This window comes from Colletotrichum aenigma (genome assembly GCF_013390185.1).
Source record: "Colletotrichum aenigma strain Cg56 chromosome Unknown KSG_Cg56_contig09, whole genome shotgun sequence".
NCBI classification, from domain to species: Eukaryota; Fungi; Ascomycota; class Sordariomycetes; order Glomerellales; family Glomerellaceae; genus Colletotrichum; species Colletotrichum aenigma.
This window is the reverse complement of record NW_023500915.1, coordinates 3,360,204-3,382,615: the sequence shown is the minus strand read 5'-3', so window position 1 is coordinate 3,382,615 and position 22,412 is coordinate 3,360,204. Positions and strand designations below refer to the sequence as shown.

At 56.1% G+C, this 22,412-nt stretch overlaps 10 protein-coding genes across 10 annotated transcripts; 6 read left to right on the top strand and 4 right to left on the bottom strand.

The window, feature by feature from the left end:
• Nucleotides 1-561: 561 nt before the first annotated feature.
• On the top strand, nucleotides 562-2,286 carry CGCA056_v013582 (putative peroxisomal-coenzyme A synthetase; the record flags this gene model as incomplete). Its single annotated transcript, XM_037328826.1, has 4 exons — nucleotides 562-1,104; nucleotides 1,155-1,191; nucleotides 1,245-2,113; nucleotides 2,182-2,286. 4 exons carry the CDS (start codon nucleotides 562-564, stop codon nucleotides 2,284-2,286), a joined length of 1,554 nt encoding a protein of 517 aa, XP_037173410.1.
• A 395-nt stretch (nucleotides 2,287-2,681) lies between these two features.
• CGCA056_v013581 (uncharacterized protein) lies at nucleotides 2,682-3,170 on the bottom strand (the record flags this gene model as incomplete). Its single annotated transcript, XM_037328825.1, has 1 exon — nucleotides 2,682-3,170. The coding sequence occupies one exon, from the start codon at nucleotides 3,168-3,170 to the stop codon at nucleotides 2,682-2,684; it is 489 nt and encodes a 162-aa protein (XP_037172568.1).
• A 1,593-nt stretch (nucleotides 3,171-4,763) lies between these two features.
• CGCA056_v013580 (UPF0662 protein) lies at nucleotides 4,764-6,282 on the bottom strand (the record flags this gene model as incomplete). Its single annotated transcript, XM_037328824.1, has 5 exons — nucleotides 4,764-4,916; nucleotides 4,963-5,148; nucleotides 5,199-5,579; nucleotides 5,630-6,015; nucleotides 6,069-6,282. The coding sequence occupies 5 exons, from the start codon at nucleotides 6,280-6,282 to the stop codon at nucleotides 4,764-4,766; spliced, it is 1,320 nt and encodes a 439-aa protein (XP_037173411.1).
• An 859-nt stretch (nucleotides 6,283-7,141) lies between these two features.
• Nucleotides 7,142-7,708, top strand: ALTA12 (60S acidic ribosomal protein P1; the record flags this gene model as incomplete). The annotated part of the gene is made up of 4 exons (XM_037328823.1): nucleotides 7,142-7,210; nucleotides 7,313-7,390; nucleotides 7,468-7,603; nucleotides 7,662-7,708. The coding sequence occupies 4 exons, from the start codon at nucleotides 7,142-7,144 to the stop codon at nucleotides 7,706-7,708; spliced, it is 330 nt and encodes a 109-aa protein (XP_037173066.1).
• Nucleotides 7,709-8,121: 413 nt separating this feature from the next.
• Nucleotides 8,122-9,174, bottom strand: ubxn-1 (UBX domain-containing protein 1; the record flags this gene model as incomplete). Its single annotated transcript, XM_037328822.1, has 3 exons — nucleotides 8,122-8,761; nucleotides 8,819-9,035; nucleotides 9,090-9,174. 3 exons carry the CDS (start codon nucleotides 9,172-9,174, stop codon nucleotides 8,122-8,124), a joined length of 942 nt encoding a protein of 313 aa, XP_037173585.1.
• Nucleotides 9,175-10,270: 1,096 nt separating this feature from the next.
• On the top strand, nucleotides 10,271-11,456 carry CGCA056_v013577 (Uncharacterized protein; the record flags this gene model as incomplete). The annotated part of the gene is made up of 7 exons (XM_037328821.1): nucleotides 10,271-10,310; nucleotides 10,361-10,431; nucleotides 10,499-10,521; nucleotides 10,578-10,636; nucleotides 10,689-10,804; nucleotides 10,870-11,004; nucleotides 11,061-11,456. 7 exons carry the CDS (start codon nucleotides 10,271-10,273, stop codon nucleotides 11,454-11,456), a joined length of 840 nt encoding a protein of 279 aa, XP_037173071.1.
• Nucleotides 11,457-12,051: 595 nt separating this feature from the next.
• On the bottom strand, nucleotides 12,052-13,339 carry dsd1 (Sphingolipid delta(4)-desaturase; the record flags this gene model as incomplete). The annotated part of the gene is made up of 3 exons (XM_037328820.1): nucleotides 12,052-12,720; nucleotides 12,789-13,067; nucleotides 13,154-13,339. The coding sequence occupies 3 exons, from the start codon at nucleotides 13,337-13,339 to the stop codon at nucleotides 12,052-12,054; spliced, it is 1,134 nt and encodes a 377-aa protein (XP_037173072.1).
• A 1,812-nt stretch (nucleotides 13,340-15,151) lies between these two features.
• On the top strand, nucleotides 15,152-15,496 carry CGCA056_v013575 (uncharacterized protein; the record flags this gene model as incomplete). The annotated part of the gene is made up of 1 exon (XM_037328819.1): nucleotides 15,152-15,496. One exon carries the CDS (start codon nucleotides 15,152-15,154, stop codon nucleotides 15,494-15,496), a length of 345 nt encoding a protein of 114 aa, XP_037173073.1.
• Nucleotides 15,497-18,133: 2,637 nt separating this feature from the next.
• CGCA056_v013574 (Uncharacterized protein) lies at nucleotides 18,134-19,554 on the top strand (the record flags this gene model as incomplete). The annotated part of the gene is made up of 2 exons (XM_037328818.1): nucleotides 18,134-18,655; nucleotides 18,766-19,554. The coding sequence occupies 2 exons, from the start codon at nucleotides 18,134-18,136 to the stop codon at nucleotides 19,552-19,554; spliced, it is 1,311 nt and encodes a 436-aa protein (XP_037173587.1).
• A 1,708-nt stretch (nucleotides 19,555-21,262) lies between these two features.
• On the top strand, nucleotides 21,263-22,397 carry CGCA056_v013573 (uncharacterized protein; the record flags this gene model as incomplete). Its single annotated transcript, XM_037328817.1, has 2 exons — nucleotides 21,263-21,851; nucleotides 21,916-22,397. 2 exons carry the CDS (start codon nucleotides 21,263-21,265, stop codon nucleotides 22,395-22,397), a joined length of 1,071 nt encoding a protein of 356 aa, XP_037173068.1.
• Between the last annotated feature and the right edge of the window lie 15 nt (nucleotides 22,398-22,412).

The following is a 22,412-nucleotide window of genomic DNA, read 5'->3' as shown; positions in this document are numbered from 1 at the left end:
GCGCAATTCACGGTCTCCCCTGGGGCCCTCTTTTGCTGGACAAACCTGGAGGCGGGTATCTTTCAGTGGGCGGTCCATATGGAACACGGCAAAATGGGACCGGGGCAATCCGGCTTGTCCTAGGCTGGGCTGGCGTCCTGAGCACATCATCGTCCTAGCCAGGTTTCCTCTTTCCTATCAGACGAGGATTTATCGTTCATTGCGTGTCGTGTGGTGGTGGTTTTTTCTTGGAACATGTTCAAACATTGACTTGTACTTAACTCGATCTGCATCCTCACCGTTGAACGGCACTCATTTTTCCCTGTCCGAATCCCTCCACTGGTAGTCGCTACATCTAATTCCTATTCGCGCACTCTGCCATCTACTTAGGCAGACCTCGCTCGTCCCGTCTCTGTCAAGCCCCCCGAACCTTCTCCGAATTCGCTTGTGGTGGTGGTTGCAATCCGAACTGCCGGCGCGCATCGCATCGCATATTCATCACACCCTGAAATCCTCCTCCAATAAGGTACCTCGGGACTGTTGTATACAAGTGACCAAAGAGGTTGCACGGCTTAGCTCAACATGGCATTGACTCTCCAAACCGCAATCAACGGCCCGGCCAACTCGCCCGCCGTCATCATCCCGTCCAAGCCAACCGCCCTGACGGCAACCTACGGCGACCTCGTCCGCGAGACCGCAAACTTTCAGGGCAAGCTCGCCGCCATCGGCATCACCACCGCCTCACCCGTCTCCATCGCCACCGTCAACTCGTATGAGTTCATCGTCTCGTTCCTGGCCGCCTCATGGCAGCGCGGCATCGCCGCCCCCCTGAACCCGGCCTACAAGCAGGACGAGTTCGAGTTCTACATCGAGGATGTCAAGTCTGCCATCGTCCTCGTGCCCAAGGGCGCGTACGCTGCCGGCGCACCTGCCGTGAAGGCCGCCCAGAAGTTCAACGCCGCCGTCGCGGAGACGTACTGGGATGCGGCGAAGAAGGAGGTTGCGCTTGACGTGAAGGAGTTGGGACAGCTCAAGGGCAAGGGACCTACACAGGTGCTGAAGGCGCAGCCGGACGATGTCGCGCTGGTGCTTCACACCAGCGGAACCACCTCCCGTCCCAAAGTTGTGAGTTTTTGTGAGCTTTCGATGCATAGGTTGATATTGACAGTGAGCAGGTCCCTCTCACCCACCGCAACCTGACCAGAACGATGAGTGAGTTCTCAGTCTCATATCGTCTTCACCTCGTCACCCGCTAACATCAACAGAAAACATCGAAAACACATATCAGCTCACCTCCGCGGACCGCACGATGCTCGTCATGCCCCTCTTCCACGTCCACGGCCTCCTCTGCGGCCTCCTCGCCCCCCTGGCCACCGGCGGCTCCATGGTCGTTCCCTCCAAGTTCTCCGCCACCGAATTCTGGCAGGACTTCATCGCCCACAAGGCCAACTGGTACACCGCCGTGCCCACCATCCACCAGATCCTCCTCAAGAACCCGACGCCCAACCCGCTCCCGCAGATCCGCTTCATCCGCTCCTGCTCCTCCCCGCTCTCCCCCACCGTCTTCGCCCAGCTCGAGGAGACGTACAAGGCCCCCGTCCTCGAGGCCTACGCCATGACCGAGGCCGCGCACCAGATGACCTCGAACCCGCTCCCGCCCGCCAAGCGCAAGCCCGGCACCGTCGGCCTCGGCCAGGGCGTCGACGTGCGCATCCTCGACGACGAGGGCAACGAGCTCGAGCAAGGCAAGGAGGGCGAGATCTGCATCCGCGGCGAGAACGTCACCAAGGGGTACCTCAACAACGAGGCGGCCAACGCCTCGTCCTACACCAAGGGCGGCTTCTTCCGTACCGGCGACCAGGGCAAGAAGGACGAGGACGGCTACGTCGTCATCACCGGCCGCATCAAGGAGCTCATCAACAAGGGCGGCGAGAAGATCAGCCCCATCGAGCTCGACAACGTCCTCACGCGCCACCCGGCCGTGTCCGAGGCCGTCAGCTTCGCGATCCCGGACGAGATGTACGGCCAGGACATTGGCGTCGCCATCGTCCTGAAGCAGGGACAGCAGCTGAAGCAGGACGAGCTGAGAGGCTGGGTTGCGGAGAAGCTTGCCAAGTTCAAGGTTCCCAAGAAGGTGAGTTTGCAGCAGAAAGGCGCGATCGCGTGTTTACACATAAGCAATCGACTAACGAGATACCGCAGATTTACTTCACCGAGACGATGCCCAAGACGGCCACCGGCAAGATCCAGCGCCGCATCGTTGCCGAGAAGATGCTGTTGCAGGAGCAGCCCAAGGCCAAGTTGTAGACATGCCCTGGCCGCAGTAGACTGTAAGAGCTTTTTCTGTGCTAGAATCATAGAATCCTAGAAGACCGTGTAAGAAAAGGGTGTAGACCACAGACTCAGTAGAGAGGGGTATTCGCTAGAGCAAGATGTGTCAGAAGAGAGATTTCTCATTTAGATACCTAGATGGACAGGTTTTCCACATCTATAATCGCCCATCCGTATTAATGTTACAACGTGGCAGCCTCGTGAGTTCTCTGTCCCACGAAGCAGAGGCCGCTTCCAATATCACGCCAGGAGTCCAGTTCAGGACCACCATCATGTCCCAAGAGGGCTCTCGCCATCCAATTGCCTAACCTGCCCCGATTCAGAGCCCCGGACGCCATAAAAACCCAAAAACACCAGCAAAAGCTCAGCACTCAGTCGTAGTGGCCCCCCTCATCAGCATCATCATCGTCCAAGTCAGGATCCTCGCCCTCCTCCGCATCATAGAGCTTCTTCACCGGCTCCCCGGCGGGCTCCACCTTCCTCGGCACAATCTTCTTGGGCGTGACGCCGTGCACCTCGACCCAGATGCTCGCGCCGTCAGCGCCCTCCCACCGCGCCGGCTCAGCAATCGCGCTGTTGGTCTCGTTCTCGTCGAGCTTGGCGCCCTGCTCCTCCGCGAGCCGGCGCACCTCGTCATTGGCGTCAGCGAGCGCGGCGAAGACGCCCAGGACGGTGGTCGCGGAGCCCGTCTCGTCGCCGTCTCTGTAGAGGACGAGGTTGACGGCGTGGGGGAAGTCGCGGCGCAGGGGCACCGGGGCTGGGGCGGCGGCGGGTCGTTTTGAGGGCGGCGAGGCGCCGGCTGTGATTGCGGATGTTGAGGAGGCGGTACGCTTGTGCGCTGTTGTGTCTTGGTCCGACATCTTGATTGTCATTGAGTCCCTGCGTGGGTTTCTTGTTTTTGGGTGGTGGTTTGTTGTTCCCTTTCTTGAGTAATTCAAGATGTATAGGTGAGGGAGATGTGTAAATGTAGATGGAGGTGTAGATTCAAGATGAGTAAGGTGATCTGGTAGAAGAAGGTTCAAGTGAGATTAGAGATCGGTATGGGTATGTCTCAACCGATGAATTGGATTGTTAAAATCGCGAGTTTTGATGAATGCAAGGGAGCCTCTCTTCCTCGGTCTGCCTTTTATATCTATATACAGATATACGAGAACCGCCCAGAATCCGGTTATGAGTGATTATATGACTGATTATCACGGACGGATGGAGTACCTCGGAGAGGTCACTTCTAAGGAAACCCGGCGCCGCGGCGGCGGTGGGTATTTTCCTGGCCTGACATGGATCGATTCCCACCTGTCTGTGGACGTCACAAGGACAGGCAGGCTTTCGGGCGGTCCGATGACCGGCGGCGGGCGGAGTGATGCTGCAATGCGCTGCACTGCGCTGCGGCGCTGCAATTGAGTGCTGACTGGACCCCCGGAATACAGGGCAAAAAAAAAAAAAAATTTAAAATTTCTGGGGGCGTCACTGCGGCTGGAATTGGAGCTTCGGGGTTGAGATGCCAGAGCGCGAGTGCGCGAGGTGCGACGGCAGCCGACTGTAGCCAGCTCGCTGCACTGCGGGCCCCGCTGGTTCCCCAGTGTTGGGGCTGGAATGTCTGTGTGTGCTGGGGGCAGGGATGTATGGTCGATGGAGCTCTGGTCTTGCTTCTGTGGGAGTTTCCTATGTCCGATGGTATCATTCGGGGACTTGACTTTGCTCACATGAAGCAGTTGCCAAGGTAAGAGTCATCAGAGGAGGGCGGGACGATGGACTGAGCTTGAGCTTTGCTCGCTGCTCATCACACATCTCGGCCTGGCTTTGACCTTCCTCGCTGTCACCGTCGGGGAGACATGCCCCCCGCCTGTTTGCCCAACTTCTTCTCTGCTGTCTTTCTGTTTCTTTTCCGAATGTTGGCATTAACTAGATCTGGATCGGAATGGTAGCCTCCAAAGGGTGCGGAAGCTCATCCGGGTCCACGCAGGTCGCAGAATCGGCCCGGTCCCGCACGAAGTCCTTGAATTGTTGGGTCGTGGTCTTGAGCTTACGGCCACGTTCCCCATGTGTCACTGTTAGTAGTTACTCAGCTATGAGGCGTTCATGAATGAACCACAACCTCCTCGAGACCTGGATGGCTCTCTCCAATATGATGTCACAGGGGCGGTTTGAACCCCTCACGACAAATCACTGCTGGACTCTGTCATCACGACGCGCACTGTCACGGGCGGCTGAGATGCCATCTGAACTCTGCAGAAGCTCGAGCTCCCGCTCGTGGTCGAACTCTCCCAAACGCATGTCATTGGTTCATAACTGAGTGCACTTGAGTTTGCCTCGTCCCGTTTATCTTCCCATTACTTCAGACTGCCATCCTGATTCCTGGCAGTCCGACGCGGCCAGTAAATGAATACAAGGACCAACCCAAACGATTCAAATCCTTCTCCGTACGCCAAAATTCGCAACGTAACAACTCATCTCTACGCCTCGGCCTGTTCCTCAGCCGCAACCCTTAGCTCGTAGTTGAGCTCGAAGCACTCCGCAAGAAGCTCGGTGACACTACCCTGGCCTTCCGGAATGTCGTTGTTGATCATGAACTTGCCGTCTTGGCGCATATTGTCGATAGAATGGAGCTGCATTTGGTTAGTCAGAGATTCAATATGACGACGAAACACATACCTTCATGCTGTAGGGGTATAATTCCCGGACCGACTGAACGCCACCGTTGTTCTTCACCTCAATCAGACATCTCTTGAGCGTTTGCAACTGGTTGTAGATGGGCAGCAGAGCCTCAGATACGGGCTCTGAGGATATCATCAGGGAATAGACGTATGCGTAACTTCTTCGGATCAGGTACAGAAGGGTCTGCCAAGAGCGTCAGTTCCGATGCAGCCAAGCCTCTCGTAAGCACTTACACGCTGAACATAAAGTTCTGCTGGCTTGCCTTGATCATCAAGCCAGTTTCCGTCGACTCGACTCTCGTCAATCTTGTCCAGCTGTCTTTGGAAATCAAACAAATCGGCTTCTCGAAGAGACCATGCTTGTGTGATTGAAAGTTTTTCCAGCTCGTTTCGGATCCGCACAAGGATGTCGTAGGTTGCCTTGAACGGCTCGGGTATCACGCCTTGCCTCTCGAGGACGATCTCCGACCATTTGAGGCATTTCTCCAAGAGATCGGCAACCTCGTCACTTCCGGCTGGCACCTTGCCGTCGTCGCTCACGAACTTGCCATCCTTTCTCTTCTCGCCGATTTCGCGCAGTTGGACTTGAAGCTTCTGGACCTCGGACGGGGAAAACTGCGGCCATGTCAGGAATATTGTTCGATATCGCTAGGCCACACACGTACCTTCGTTCGAGTGTTGGCCAATGACATCGATCTCAGGATCGAAATTAGCTTCTCGTACGTCTTGGGGAGGGGATCCTCAAGGCGGTCCAGTCGCTTCTGGAGTTGCTCCAATGACTTCTCGCACAGCTCCAGTCTCTTAGACAGCAGAGTAATCAGGTATGGCGAGTAGTCGCTCTCGGTGGATTTGACATTGTGTGCAAGCTTCTTGACGGTGTGAGAGATGCTCTCGAGGTCCTTGGACGAGAATAAGTCGACTTCGGTAAGGTGATCGAGGAGTCTCCTGATGGTAGACGTCAGGGCATAGGCGGCAGGAGCTTCGTTGTTTCGGCCGATAGTCATGAAGAAGAGCGACAGGAGTTGGAAGCAGCTCTCCAACACTCTGTCCACTGTAGCGCGAGGTTAGCCGTTGACCCCGCACATGGGTGCGATAGCGCATTACCTCTGTTCTCCTCCCTTCGGTCAGCAGACCGGAACTCGTTGAGCTCGCGAACCTGCTCAATAGTCTCGTCGTACAGCGGGATGACATCTTGGCTGCGAATGTAGTTGGTGCGGTCTTGCTTCAACAGCTGTAGCCGGTCGCGGATCGAGACGAGCTTCTCGAGGATCTCCTTTTCGCGAGCGTCCCGCGGGGGAGGGCAGGTAGGGGTGTCCATCGCGTGTGACGTAGTTTACGACGGGCGCTGGTTGCTGGGAGGGTTGTAGATCTGAAATATGGGAGAAGGACGGCTGTTCGCGATCATGGACGGCCAAAGCATGCAGCTCGCGCGTTGAATGTCGATACCCTTGCAGGTCTGCCAATGACCAGACATTCAAGGAAGCACAGTAGCGGGGCTCTCTAGGTAAGGTTGACGGCAGCTAAAGTCCGAATGACGATATCGTCTGTGGATGGGGATGGCGTGAAGTATTCAGTAAACTGGGGAAGACCCGAGTTGTATTGATAAGATATCTGTGACAAAGAGCTCTGCCGTGGCATCCGCGCAGAGGTATGTAAGTAAATGCGGATGATGCTCGTCACAGGTTCACCCAGCTGGCCCGGAATCCAATGGAAGCACGTCAACGCTTGTGATAGAGGTGGGGGGGCATTGGTACGGCCACGGCTGGGAAAGTCAAATCGAGGCACCGAGGTGGGGCCAGACCCAAGTGACACCGACGCAGCGGAGGCAGGCATGCCCAGGCCGTCGATCGGCGCTGCCATTGGCTCGCTAGTATGACCAATCACATCTACTGAAGAACTCCCAAAACGCTCTAGCGTGTCTTGCTGGTTGCACCCAATCCGAGACCTCAGATTCGCCCAAGCGAGAGAGATCCATCAAATATTGCAGTAGCCCATACTGCCCGCCTCGGCGCGCTGGTTAACAGCATAGGCGGTACGTACCGGCAGGGCTTGACCAAAGCGACCTCAGGGCTTGCCCACACTTCACTTTTCCCGACTTCGTATATCGAGCCAACTCCAAATTTTCTATCAACATCCGCGAAGTCACCTTCAGTCGCAAACCCCCCAAACCAGTCACAATGTCGACCGCCGAGCTCGCTTCTTCCTACGCGGCCCTCATCCTCGCCGATGATGGTGTCGAGATCACTGTGCGTCGCCGCCCACCACCCAGTAACCCCGCCGCGAAGAAAATGCGAAATTCGAAAATTCGAGATGGAACCAAATGTAACTAACAACAATTGCTTCAATAGGCCGACAAGCTCCAGACCCTGATCAAGGCTGCCAAGATCGAGGAGGTTGAGCCCATCTGGACCTCTCTGTTCGCCAAGGTACGACGCGCCGACCGATGACATTCCAGAAAAGCGACCCGAAGAAAGAATGGCATAGACTGATTTGAGGATCACAGGCTCTTGAGGGCAAGGACGTCAAGGACCTGCTCTCCAACGTCGGCTCTGGCGGTGGTGCTGCCCCTGCCGCTGCCGGCGCCGCTGCTGGCGGTGCTGCCACCGAGGCTGCCGCCGAGGAGGCCCCCAAGGAGGAGGGTACGTTTCGAACATCCGATCGCGTGTCACTTGTCGCATCTGCTAATGCCTGCCACAGAGAAGGAGGAGTCCGACGACGACATGGGCTTCGGTCTCTTCGACTAAGCGGTTTCCTACGACGATTTCCCTTTTGTACTTCAAATGCATGGTTCCGGGGGTTCTACGAATCGCGCGATCGTAAAGGATTGGGTGGAGGCACGATATCCTGCTGCCTGGACAGAGTAGCTCTCATACAATAATGTGAAGCTCTCTACGCGGAGTTCACTGGACATCCTACAAAAATGAAAGTGGAATTTGGCGTGCTTTGAACACACACCGGGCCACAGTGCCTCAATGGAGTCTTGGACGCCGACATGATACACCAGCTTAGCTTGAGTGGGAATGGCTTATGATCCTGATCTTGGTTCAATTGCGTGTGACGCTTGTGACAAGTCATCAACCTTGCTTCTGTTTGCTACCTCCCCAACGCCGGTCCATGCATAACCCCCCTCCCCGAATTGAAAGTCTAGAAAACGAATCTATTTGACAATGAGAACGGCGCTTGGCGTTAGGCCGGCCTCCGTCAGCGTCTTGCTGAAGTCTGTCGCGCCCTGGAAGGTCTTCTTGGGGAACGTAGTCGAGAAGCTGGTGACCTCGAGGCTGTTCTCCGTCTGCAGCATCTGAGCAACTTCGAAGAGGGTCGTCTCAGCGGGAAGAGTCTTCATGACGTTGCCGCCAGAGGTCTGCAGTCTCAGACGAGCTTCGTTGTGGTTCGCGGTAGTCTTGGGGACGGATGGCGCTGCGACAGGGCCGGGCTGAGGAGCTCTTCCCTCTCTCGCCGCCTTGGCCTCCTCCGCCTTGCGACGACGCTCCTCCTTGTCGGCCTCGATCTTTGCCTTGATGCGGCGCTTCGCCTCAGCGTCGTCGAGCTTCTCCTGGCGCTTCTTCGCGGCCTCCTTGATCTGCTCCTTGCGCTGGAGCTCCTCCTTCATCTCCTGACTCTCCTTGGTCGCCTTCATACGGATCTGCTCGTTCCGCTTGGCATCCTCCTTGTCCACGAGGGCCTGCTTAGCCTTCTTCTCCTTAAGCTGCTCGCGAAGCTCGGCCAGCTTAGCAGCCTTCTGATCGTCGGTCAAAGGTGCAATCTCCTCCGTAGACTCGGAGAAGTCGGTGTGGTCACTGAGAGTGTGTCAAGAGTGAAGCGAGGGTAAGAATCTTGCCGAAGGAGGAGCTTACGTCTTGGTGGCATGGTATGAGGCGGTGTCCTGGGACTTGAAGCGCTTGCCGCATTCGTTGCAGACCAGCGACTTGGCAACTCCAGTCTCAAGGGCCTCAATGTTGGCCTGAACCTCATTCTCGTCATCTTCATCGGCCTTGGCAGCGTCGGCAGCAGCAGTGAGCTCATCGAGGGGCTTGTCCTGGTTCTTCTCAAGCCACTCAAGAGCGCCGTTCACTGTAAATGATGAGCGTGAATCCAAACAAAATCAGGTCTTTGTGAAGTGCTCACAGTTTCCAGTCTTCTTCACTGCAAGCTCAGCGCGGGCCTTCTCAAAGCCCATGTCGAGCAGCTGGTCGAGGTCGGATTGGGTCATGTTGACTGCTGGTGGTGGAATGGCGGGGTAGGTTGTTGAGGTTGAAAAAGTGAGGTTAGGTGTAGCTGGACAGGTTGCAATCCAAAAGTACCTTTGCTAACTTAGGTACTGATTCACAGAAGGTAGCAAAGTGAGTAATTCAGCCTGGATTCTGAAGGAGGAAACAATGGATTCGGCACTGCAAACGAATTGGTTTCGGTTTCGCGACAGATGGCATGCAGCTGTATGTGAAAGCACTGGCGTTCCTTAGAAATATGACCTGAGTCGTTGCTTCCGCGAAACGGACGTCATCCGCAGGTGCCTTCGGAGCTGGGGATAGAGGATAGAGGGGCTGAGGCACCTTGGGTAGAGTGGCTGAGGAGACGCTGGAGGCAGCTCGACAAGGGTAGGCGCCACCTTCCACTTTCGCCTTTGCCTGAGGTTAGGTAAGCTGAGGCACCTGGCTACGGAGTACCCGTACCCTGCTGCACCTTACCGACATTGGCGCAGTGGTGCAATCACGTCCCTTCATTTTGAGTGGACGAACTCCCGGATTATCCCCCCTGTCGATGGGCCCGGGCAGCTCGTAGCTCCCAGTGGAGGCCCCAGCGAGCAACTCCGATTTGACCGCCCGCTACCTCAGTCTAGGGGCTACCTTAATGAAACCTGGCCTGGAGGACTGAGGACGGGACCGACTGCAGCACCTGTTCCCAATCCCAATCGAGTCCAGCCCAGCCCGTTGTTGGTTACGCTGGTGTGTATTACGTCGTGGGCTCCTGCAGTGCGAAACACCTGCTTTTTGCACTTGCCGTTCTTACCTGAACCTGTATCCATACCTTACCTTCGCCTGCCTACCTGCCTACCTTACCTGACCCTTCCTTCCAGTTCCTGCCATTCAACACCAGAAACCTTGCCCTTGCCTTACTTACTGCCAGCGCTTTTTTAATATCGCCCCGCGCGCAACATTCTTTCACCTCTCTATACCTACATCACGCCGTACCTCACCTCTCGCAAATTTCTTCTTCTTGCCGAGGCCCGTATTGAATGCGCCGAAACTCACCGCGTCTCCTTTTCCGATCCTAATCTTCAACTTTGCACCACCGCAACCACCACCACCATGTCTGTCGATATCGAGCCTACCGAGCTGAGCTTCAAGCGTACGCCCCATCTAGCGACCTTCGATCGGCCTGATACTCACAAGTCCCAGGGCCCTTCACCGTTGAGGTCTCTCAGATCCTGCGCATCAAGAACCCGAACCAGTCTCCCGTCGCCTTCAAGGTATGTCACTGTGCATTCCCCTGCCGTCCCGTCACGTCACCCCATTGCTCACAAGACACGCCGACAGGTCAAAACCACCGCTCCTAAGCAGTACGGCTCCTTGCGCCTCGTGCATCCCTCGATTGCCGACTGACGATACCCCTTAGGTACTGCGTTCGCCCCAACTCGGGTCGTATTGAGCCTGGCCAGGATGTGGAGGTCACCGGTACGCTTCCCGGACAATTGCCAGGTGGTCACATGCAACTGACCAGAACCAGTCCTCCTCCAGGCCATGAAGGCGGAACCCCCCATGGATGCCAAGTGCCGCGACAAGTTCCTGGTCCAATCCGTCCCCATTACCGCCGACAAGGAATTCGCTAGCATCGCCAACATTGTGAGAACAGACCCCAACGCCGGTCCGAAGTTGTGGCGCACATGCTAATTATTCTCGTTCACCAGCTCGACCAGACAGACAAGGCTACCCTTCAGGAGAAGAAGATTCGCGTCATCTGGCTCGCCGCTGAGGACTCATCGAACGGACCCAGCGCGTCTGCCGTCGCTTCCACTCCCAGCCGTCACTCCGTCGTCAATGGCGTGAGTTCCCCCTTGGGTCCAATGTTTTCTAGGTTGCGATAGCTGACAAATGCCAGGACCATACCCCCGATGTCTCCCGCGTCTACTCGTCTCCCAGCCAAGGGATGGATAGTGCTAGTCCCCAGCCCGCCGCGCCCGCGAGCCCCGATGTGAAGGATGACACCGTTTCCGAGAAGGCGGTCTCGACAGTGAGCGCCGCGAGCAATGTTGTTGCCAACACTGCTCAGGTCACGTATGATGAGCTCAAGCAGAAGCTTCAGCAGGCCGAGGCCAAGATCGCCGGTCTGCAAGATACTAGTGGCCTGCGCCAACGTGTGAAGACCGAGAGCGAAAAGCTGCCCAGCCCGCAACAGGCTGCTGCGGCAGTAAGGCAGGGAGCGGAAGGCGTCCCCGTTCAGATGGTCGCCATCCTCTGCCTCGTCAGCTTCCTCCTCGCATACTTCTTCTTCTAATGCTTCGGCGTCTTCTGATATTCCCCTTTTTCTACGGTCTTTTTTGTTGGAGGATTTACGAACACACCCCAAATGGCAGAGACGTGCGGTCGACTGTTGCCAGCATACTCAAGAGCCATGGGGAAACGGCACAGCGAGTGGAGGAGGGTCTGTAGGTGACGATAGTGAGTACGGAAGAGGATCCATTGATGGCCTCTGACACGGAACGGAGTCGCAAATCACACTTGTGACTATATGGCAGTTCTTTTTGTCGTAACGGCCCGGCGTCCCGGACGCAAAGTTTTCAATTCTGAAGCTTTTCATATGTCAATTGGGCCCATTGATGCACGTTCAATTACATGTGCGGATGGTCCAGCTCTGGCACCGCTGTGAATGAAGTCTGGGGTTTATGACGATCTTCCCGACGGAACGGAAAGGATTCTCTATATCTCGCGTCCCCAGTTATTATTACCAAAAAAAGCCCCTTTTCAATGTCTTTTTCATATCGACAGGGATATATCTTCAACCATGATGTACTGCAATACACTACTACTCGAGCAGTAACTTTTTACTCTATTTACTCTCTCAACGCCCCCAAACCTAGGCTCTATTTCTCTCAAGCCTCAATCTCCTCCTTGGTCCAATTGGCATTGCCGCCAACCATGCGGCCGCCCTGCTTCCTCTTGACGCGGCAGGTGATGCCGACGTTTTCGTCCCAGATGAAGCGCCAGATGGCGTAGGTCCAGCTACGGTGGTAGGGCAGGTCCTCGTAGAACTCGCTGGCGATCTCGCGAAGGGCGGGGAGCCTGGTCCAGGGGACGGCGGGGAAGTCGTGGTGCTCGTTGTGGAGGCCGACGTTGTAGGTGAGGAAGTTGAGGGGCCCGTAGTAGGAGAAGGTCTCTGGGACGGGGACGCCGTTGGCGGGGTCCTTCTGCTGGGGGGAGACGGTCTCGTAGACGTAGTGCTCTGCGATGAAGTGGCCGGCGAGGGGGTGGAGGGAGCCGGCGAGGAAGGAGGAGACGAGGAAGTAGAGGACGGCGTTGGGGCCCCAGAGGGAGTAGAGGGCGTAGTCGAAGGCGAGCTGGACGGCGATGTTGAGGTAGTGCAGGGGCGTCAGGGGCACGGAGTAGACGAGGGTCGGGCGGACAGCGTAGAAGAAGATCTGGAAGGTGCAGAAGAAGGCCTTGCCGAGGATAGAGTCGAAGAAGACGGCCTCAAGGGCGGTGGGAAGGTCGGTGTCGAGGCCGTCGACGCCGAGGGACTTGTGGTGGGTGAGGTGGTAGGGCTGGTAAAGATGGTATGTCAGTATGTTGTGTCTCGATATCCTGGGGGAAAGAGAGAGGACTGGCTCACCCTGAAGGAGGCGCTGTACGGCACGCCGATGGGCAGGTTCGCGAAGATTGCGAAGAGGCGGTTGGCCTGCGGGGAGCGGAAGGCGAGGTTATGGGAGATTTCGTGGATGGCGAGGAAGAGGTTCTGGTTCGCGGTGGCGCCGAAGACGTAGCCTACGGCCCAGAACTTCCAGGACCAGAAGGAGGTCTCGCTGAGGTACCAGGCCCAGAAGACCTGCATCGCGACGACGCCGGCGACGACATACTTTGTCAGGGGCTCGGGACCGCAGAGCTTGGTGACCTGAATCGAAGAAAAAACGGAACTTGTCAGTCTTGCATATTGCAGAATGATACGGGAGCCGTTGGGGTTCCCGGGAGAGGCCTTACCTCTGGGTGAGCCTTGATGATGGCCAGACGGCGGGTGCGGTGAGGCTCCTCGGTGTAGGTCCAGAAGAAGTCGCGCTCCTTGGAGGCCGGGGCGGGTTGCGCCTCGGTGGTGAGCTTGCCGGCCGCGGCGGCAGCGGTCTTGCGCTTGGACGGCTTCGTCACTGTCTCAGCGGCGGACGAGGCCATTGTTGCTGTGGTTCTTTTGCAGGAAAGGGTGCTTTGCTTGCTTTGCTTGTGGCGTGACAAGTCAAAAAGGCGTCTCGTCCCAAGAAAGTTGGCCCCCCGATATCTGGGTTGTTGTCGGTGGTGGACGGCAGTAAATTATTGGCGGTGGAAAATCTGTCCTAAACCGGGGAAAAGGGGACGACGGGACAGAGAGGGTGGAGGACGAGGGGCGAAGGGGGAAAGTGGGAAGAGGGAAACGAGAATCCGATCACCGTGGTGTGGTCGGGGTGGGTTGGTCCTCAGACGGTCATTGATATATATATATACGTAAAGAAGGGAACAGTGCTTCTCAAACGGGAAAAGGACAAGAAGAAAAGAGAGAGAGAGAGTCCCTTGATGAACCACGCGTAGTTAAATTTTGACGTCCCTCCTCTGGCGCAAATATCGAGCGGTGGTGGGAGAAGAATCATGCCTCGACAATGGCAAATCTCCTGATGCGGGCTGTAGGGGATCCGGAGCGGTGTACAATGCGCCGCTGGGGGGACTTGGGGACTTTGCCTTCTGGACCAGTGTGCTGTGGCGCAGCGGGTATCAGTGGGGGAAGGGGACATCCCTGCCCCGCTGTGGCCAATCGTTCGGGGCATGTGTTTTGCCTTTCTGCTTTGCTTCGAAGTGGTGGTCGCACCAACGAATTTTCGTGAGGAGCTCTTTTGGGGGGAGAGACAGGGGATGCTGTGGCGTGGCAGAGAGAGAAAAAGACATCGTTATTTTGTTTCTGGTGCTGTTGAAGGCTGGAGAAGGACGATCTTGGCCTTGCCCCCCTTGTTGTTTCCCCTGAACCACCAACACCAACACCACCACACCCACCCCAAAGAAACGGTTGAGGGAGGGGAATTGGGGAAATTCTAGAACCCCCCACTGCACCCCTTCTCCAGTTGCCTCGCTTCCCCTGCAGGTCTCTGTGCGACGCATCTGGGGGAGAAGGATAGGCGCAGCAATGTTATCGTGCATGTGCGAGATGGAGCACCACACCTTCCACCTCCTCCGTCCGTCTGCATCTATCTCTCTCACTCTTTCCCAATGGCTTTCGTTGAAGTCTCACGAGCGGTGCTGGGATCTGTTTTCGTCGCTTGTGCAGAGCCAATGGGCATCTCGGCGCAGGTCATCATCTGACGGGGTCTGTACGCCGTCCTGTTGCATTGGAAGCTTGAGTGGAGGATGATCCCTGCCGCCTGTTGGAGTTGTAGGGTTCGTTCTTCTCTTTTTAAGCTTCATGTATGCGGCCTGTTGTGGCTGCTGTCTGATCAGGTACCGGATGAAGATTACGTCGTATATCAAGTGATTCCCCCAAAGATACGTTACGCATTGCTCGTGCTGTGCGAGGGGAGAGGCAACGCAAGGACGATCAACACCGCGTGGTGTGTTCAGATTCGGGCCCGGGGATGGAGGCCCGTGAGTGGATGGAGGAAAGGACGCCGATCCCCCGTGTTTTCACTCTCCTCCCGCGCCGTCCTAGGTTCGGCACTGTGAGCCGCGGGACGGTCAGAGACATATTGGGATGTCATATCGGAGTGGTTACATTGGCGCGAGTGATTGGGCTGTTGAGCATGCCGCCCCTGCCGCGTTGTTTATCCGCCATGGTAATCCAGAGTTGCTTTTGCAGAGTGAGATTAAACACAGATTGCTCTCGGAGGGAGCTGGGCCGCGGAGAGGGGGAGGAGGTCAAGAGAGTCTAGACATAAAGTTGGGCCAAGGTTTGACACGACGTTGCGACGAACGCTCCCCTCTGCCCAGCATTCGAGTGCACACATCACGACAACGCGAAACTTCACCATGCGCCTCGTCCTACTCTCGACGCTCCTGGCGTCCGTCACCGGCGTGGCTGTCGCAAAACCCGAGAAGATCAGGGGCGTCAGCGACCCCGTCTACCACTTGTACCTCCAAGCATACCCGAAGGACAAGACGGTGCCCGTCCTGGGGCCCGAGGCCTCAGCCGAGTCTTTCAATATCGCGGGCTCCATCCAGAGCGCCAACTCGAGCTCGTACCTGAACATCGGAAGCGATACCACGTCGTACAAGAGCCTCAAGTTTAGCAACGCCTCGGAGACGACGGCGTGGGGGCTCGAGGGCGACACCATCATTACGACACAGGGGAGCACCTGGGGCCGCCGTGAGTGAACCGTGTCCTTGTTATCGTTTGCTGCATCATTGAGGAAGTCATTGTGCTGACCACGCGAGAGAGAAACAGAGCTGAATTTCTTGGTTTGCGAGCTTGAGCAGGGGTACTGGCAGGTGTACCTGCAGACTGGGAGTGACACGCCGAGCGGCAAGACCTGCAGCAATTATCAGACGATCCATCTTCCGTGCTTGTGTTAGGCAGATGCAACTTTGGCCTGGGGGTGGTTGGTGGTGGGTTTGGCTAGTTAGGTGGAGGATGAGCTGTGTGGACGTTACATTTAGGTAGCAGCCAGATGATCGCCCTGTCAAGAAGCAGCCCGGGGTTGCTGAAGAAACATCCCGTATGTGTTGGTATGTGCGCCTGCGTGCCTGCTTGTCTCTGTGCGACTCAAGAAAACATGGTTTTTGTGATGCTTTGCATAGATGAACAGGGAAACCGTTGGCTGTCAGAGCAAGCGGCCCTCGGCGATCGGCCGGCGCGAGTTTATTAAAATCCCGATGGGAGGCTTGGGTTTAGAGGTTGTGCCACTCAATTTTGAGTTACTTGTCAGGTGATATGGGCGGGAGTTCAGGTGGCTGAGTAAGTTGTTGTTGGAGTAGGTGCTGTTAGATCAGCGAACAAGGATGAAGAGGGTTTGTTGCACAATGCAATGTTACCATTTGCAGAGATACAAGAGGGTTGACTGTGAATACTCGATAGGCTGGATGTAGGAAGCGGATGTAGGAAGCGCAGGAGAAGCAGAGGCAACAGATAGCGTTAGGCTCAGGTTGTATATCGGAGACTTGGCGGCGACTTCCGTGCACCAGCATGATGCGTATGCTGTGTTCTGTTCGCATCTATGTCGAGAATAGGAAAATGCTCATCAGGGTAAGTCTCACTTGTGCTGTTGAGAGTCAAGTTGCGGTCCCGGAAAGGAAGCAGTGGCACGCGAGGCCCTTGATTAATGAGCAGTCGGGGTGGTACTCGACCCTGTCGCGGAAACTCTGCACCAGGAATAATGTTGGAAGAAACGAGAGAGACCGGGAGACAAACTCTCACAATATTGGGCGGTGTCCGCGTGAGGCGACAGTTCCTCAGAACATGGGTCGTATGCCAGATTGTCAATCTGATAAACATGGCGTCCACTGCCAGCATCAAGAGCAGGCGCTTAAGGCGACAGGCCCATGAATGTAGACCGAAGATGCAAGGCGATGGCTGCGAAGACAGCATTTCTGGATTCCGAGATTCCCGTCAAATAGTCTTAACCTTCAGCTTGATGGGTAGATGGAGACGTCAAAATGTCCATGTGACTCGCAGGAGGTGCAGCGACTCGAAGCCTAAGAAGGGTTAGGTAATGTTGAGAATGAGACAGACGAAGGAGGGGCCCCACGATTGGCTGTCACATGCAGAGTTCACGACGAGCAGCCAACAGTCGTTGGCCTAGGGCAGGGATGATATCAGAAGGGAGCGGAATGGCACAAGCAGAGTGGAGGCGCTCTCCATTTGCCAGGAACCTTTGGCTGCAGGGCGCTCTGCAACGCTGCAATAACCGCTGCAATATCTACCTAATTTCCAACAGGGCGAGGGGCCATTGATTCTGGACCGGCTGGGTTTTGGAGGATCCAGACCGGACCTGCGTCTGGTAATCGCAGAGGGCGGGCGATAGGGGCACGCGACCTGAACGATGTCCTTTCTTACGCACCAACTTAAATATGCACCTCTCCAAGCAAAAGGTACAATACAGGGTACTTTGTGTTGTAGTAAGCAAGCTTGGCGCCCTCTGGCTTGAGCCTACGTAGAATGGGATTGTTGCTGTTTGTCAAGGCAGAAGAGACAATGAAACCGTTGCTATTATACATCTTTTCTTTGAGAGTGAGATGCCACAGAAAGAAACAGTGAATCAAAGACACCTGAGAAGTTGCAGCTTCACCGCCAGCAACCAACCACCAGTCTTGTTGTGCGACAGGTACTTCCCAAGCCAACCAGAGGCTGGTTCTTGTGGTTCTGTGTCTGTCCCAGTGTCATTAACGCCATGTGAAGATAAGCTAACCTAGCTACCTCACCTTCACAAGTGCCAGAAGTACCTACTTAGGCGAATGGGACCACCAGTAGGACCGGCCTTAGCCTTAACGATAAGCCCAAGCTCCAAACTCTGGGTCCCAAGAGCCCAGGCAGGTCTGCATCCGCTTGCGCTTCCTGCCACCTCGCCCAAAAATCTCCCGTCCCGGTTGAATTTAATCACCCAGGCTTCCAGACAGCGGCCCACCTTTGCGCTCCTTCTCCTCCGAGCGAACGCGAAAGCCCACGTTCCACAATCACGGCCTCTCCTACAGCTTTCAGTCGCTGTAGAACCACCACAACTCCGAATCTGCATCGCTGCTCCCTTGGCTGACGAATCGAGAGAGAGAGAGAGAGAGAGACGACCGCTTCCCTGCTTCGACTCCCATCTCGGCCTCGGTCCTCTCAACGTCTCGGTCTCTGCACCGCACCACCGGATTACCTCGAACGACCCCGAAAAGCACCACCAGGCGCTTCCTCCCTCGCTCTCCCTCCGAACGAGCCCCCTTCCATATCGGTTCGCCAGCCAAAGTGGCCGGCCATCGCCAGAAACAACCTCCTCTCTCGGCGCGGCTCCAGCAAGCCAGCTTGTCGCGCCGATGTGGTGGTTTTTCCGCATCATCGCTAGTGCCATCTTCTTGCTGAGCATAGTCCTGTCAATACCCGTCGCCTTCGATGTAGGAGGCAGAGACAGCGGCTTGGCCTACAGCCTTGCCCTATGCGGCTTCTACTTCGTCTACTCCGCCATCGCCGTCGTCACCCCCGCCGAGTCGCGCGTCCGCTGGGCCATCAATGTCATACTCCGTTTGTCGCAATGGATTGTCATCCCGGGCCTCCTGATCTGGGCTCTCGGCCGCTTCGCTGTAGACGCCGGTGCGACCAACTGGGTGGAGAGGACGCTGCAGGGTATCACGAGCTCCAAGACAACGTCATGGGGCGAGTGGGTGTTTGGCGAGGGCGGCGTGATCGAGACCATTACCCTGGGCGGCTGGGATAAGACTCTGATATACTCGAGCCCCGTCTTCCAGCTGTTGGAGGGCTTCTGCACTTTGCTTGTCATCCAGGCAGCGGGTCAGATTACAAAGTGGTTGGTCAACAGAGGAAGAAGCGATACTTGGGTTGTAAGTGGAAGCTCCGTTGGTCGAGTCAAGATGTCTAGATTGTCCCTGCGGGGACATGATATCGACGCTCAGAACCCCGTTCTCTTGTACGCTTGCTAACGTCGTGCCAGATTATTCTGCTCGCTATCTCCGGCAGTGTTCTCGCCAGTGCCGTCTACTTCCTGTGGCGCGTCGCCCACTTCTCTTATATTGACAACTTTGATGCGATCAGCATCGGCGTCACCATGACCACGGCCTTCTTCCTGTGTGCCTATGGCATCGGCAGCGGGCGCGGAAACCCCATCGAGTCTTCGCTCCTCTTCGCATACGTCGTCCTCTGCGTCTACCAGATCTTCACCGACTACCTTCCCTCCGAAAACACAGAGGCAGAGCACAACCAGTCGTCGCAACCCGAATTCCCGCCGCTCCCTCCAATCATCATGGCGTCTTATTCTACTCTCTTGCACATGCTCGGCTCACTTCCCCACGCCGTTCACTCGTCGCTCAGTCTTCTTTACGCCGCTTTCCAAACCATCACCCCCTCCGTTATCATCTCTCTCGCTTTCCGTCTCCTTGTCTTCTACTGCGCCACCCGCATCATCCCCGCAGTCCGCGAATCCGGAGCCAGAGCTCTCATGGAGGAGCCTTCTCTTGAAGATACGGACGCGGCCAACTGGCTCATCGGCATCATCACTTACTTTTCCCCATCAATCCTCATCGCCATGTACACGAGTTTGCTGTTGCAACACTTCTCGACTAACGACGGGCCAGATGGATGGACGCTCAGAGGCGGGGACCCCGGCGGCAACGTGTGGCGCTGGACAAACGTGATCGCAACCATGAGTCTGTACGCCATTGAGCTTTACCTCGGCGAGGGAGACCACGACGGCGGTCTGACGAACCACTGGAAGCTGGACTGAGCGACGCACCGCTCCCTACCATCTTTCTGAAAGTCGTCCTGGGACATGGGCGAATCACCCTGAGCTCTCGGGGTCTAATGAGCGCAACCTGCTCGAGTATGTGGGGGCAGGACACCAAAAAAACCGATTGATCAACGTACATAGGGTCGTTATGACACAAGGGCTTTGGGCACGGAAAGGGGACAGGGACAGGCACAATACGGCGTTACTGGAGGAAGTCTGCATGCTCCAACGGCGACTTTTTTGTTAACTATGGATTCTGCGGGGAGGGCTTTGACGGGACTTTTGACTTTGGCAGCCCAGGGGCATATTACTATTACTGCCTCGAGCTTTTCTATCTTGCAGTAGGAAACTCATTTACTAAATTCACCGCATTGGAAATATTGTTACGGTCTGGCATCGTGAGCGACGTTTGACGTGAGCTAATGTGTGGACGGAATGGCACAGATGCTCTGGTTTCGTTGAGCCCCTTAGCTGAGAGCACAATATTAACATGCCCATATTTGTCCGAGGATACGAATGCGCGTGAGGCAGTCTTTCAGTTTCCAACTTCGATAGTCGGTCGTGGCTAATCCGCCGCGAAGAGCGCAAAGCGATGGAACGGCCTTAATAGCCGATGATCTCTCTAGTCACCTTCTCGCCCTGTCTTTCTCTGGCAGAATGATCTGGATCACGTGCCGGGTGGGAAAGATATTGCCTGGAGCTATAGCTGTCCGTTGATGAGAGACCCAGCCCGTTCCTTCCCAAACACGGGCAGTTGCTCCTTCCCTCGCAATCACAGCCCCACCCCCCTCTGCTTCCGCCTCACCAACAAAACAGCCAAGTCCAAGGTTAAGATACTTAGCCAACTTTCGTCTGGTCTTCTTTCAACAGTTCGGCAGGGAAACCACCCAAGTGGCCCAGTCGGTAAAAGCGAAGCTTAACAAGTTCCTCTCTAGAGATGCAATCTGAGTCTGAGGGGGGCGCTCGTTCGAAACGCGCGAGGGCCTCGAATTAAAACGGTGATTCGTTTTTTTTTTGTTCTTTTTTCCTGTATCATATCTATCCTTTTGTTCCTCATCGCCTTTTCAAAGGGCTTCCGCTAAATTATATCACTCTCTCTAAAAGAGCCCGTCTACACTATCTGCGCATTATGGAAAGTAGAATTTCAGCGCGTTTTTTTTTATGACTGCTGTTCTCACAAGCAACATAATTTTATTCCAAGTTATATCTGCAAAAGAACAAAGCCTCATGCCTTTAGCGTCGTTTGTTACGTTTAGATGTGATATCAAACGTGAGGAGGATATCTCTATGGTTACTCGCCTCACTTAGACTCTCAAATGGTGACCAACATGTCTATCCCGGGGTTTGAACCAGCCCTCAGCACATGATAGAGATCAAACTCGAAGAGAGGACTGAATTAGACTTGTTCGCATCCTCAGAAACGTGATGCTGTCGGAGTTTTACATGGGGACGGTTCCTAGGTCGCGGCGGCGCCCGCACGGGAATAATGGGTCCCAGCTCCGCCGTCTCAACCCCGACCTCGGCAACTGCATGCTCCTCCACCCCACCTACAACTTCACTTACACCTCGCAACCTCAACCCGCTCTCAATCATTACAAATCCATATCATTAACTTCTCACTGCATCTTCACCTCTCAAATAGATAACCTCCATTCGCAGTATTACATCAACGTAAAACCCTTCAAACAAAGAATCAGAAGAGAAAATGCCGGAGCAAAACCCCATGCAACCCACCGCGGGGTCGTCCTCCCCCACGGTCTCGAAGTCCACAATCCTCATGTCGGGCCTCCTCGTCGACGTCTACGGCCTCGAGGAGCTCGCACCGCTCCGCCCAACCGCCGTCTCCGTCCTCTGGCTCTACCACGGCCGCGGTCGCGCCAAGGAGGACATGGGCGCCTTCGCCTCGCGCATCGTCTCACAGCACAACGCCGCCGCCACCTCTTCTCCGGCAACGAAGCGCGGCCTCATCGCTGTGGCGTTCGACCAGCGCAACCACGGCTCGCGCCTCGTCTCGGACAAGGCCAACGAGTCCTGGCGCGGCGGCAACGAGAGGCACGCCGTGGACATGTACGCCATGGTCGCGGGCATGGTCAGCGACACGAGCGGGCTGATGGACGTCGTCGAGGGGTACCTCAAGAGCGAGCTCGGCAGCGGGGCCGGGGCCGGGGAGTGGAGGGTCGATCAGCACGTCGCGCTCGGGGTGAGTCTGGGCGGGCACAGCACGTGGCAGGCGCTGTTTGGGGAGGAGAGGATGGTGGGCGGGGTTGTGATTATCGGGTGTCCTGATTACATGGGTGAGTCTTCTTCCTTTTCCTTAGTCTGAGGTACGTGAGTGCTGACGATGGTGGGTGTGAAAAGCGTTGATGTCGGACCGCGCGCAGAGGTCCAAGCTGGCGACCTTCTCCGCTGAGGACGCCGGGGCTTCGTTCCTGGGCAGCAAGGACTTCCCGCCGGACCTGGTCGCGGCGTGTCTGCGGCACGACCCGAAGGGCATCCTCTTCGGGACCGGGCCCGTGCCGACCTCCGCTGTCTCTGAAGCCGCCGAGCAGCAGCACCTGCGGGGCCTGCTGGACGCCCGTGTAAGGGGGAAGAAGTTCCTCGTCTGCTCGGGCGGGGATGACAAGCTGGTGCCGTACTCCAAGGCGAAGCCGTTTGTGGATTTCTTCGAGGAGGCGACGAGGACGTGGTACGCGGACGGAGGCGTCGTGTTTGAGAACATTGTATACGAGGGCGTGGGGCACGCGTTCAGCGAGGGCATGATTGAGGACTCGTGTCGGTTTTTGCTTGATGTTGTCAATGGGGCAGCCGAGAAGGGAGCAGAGAGCAAGTCAAAGATTTGAAAGGTATTATTGGGC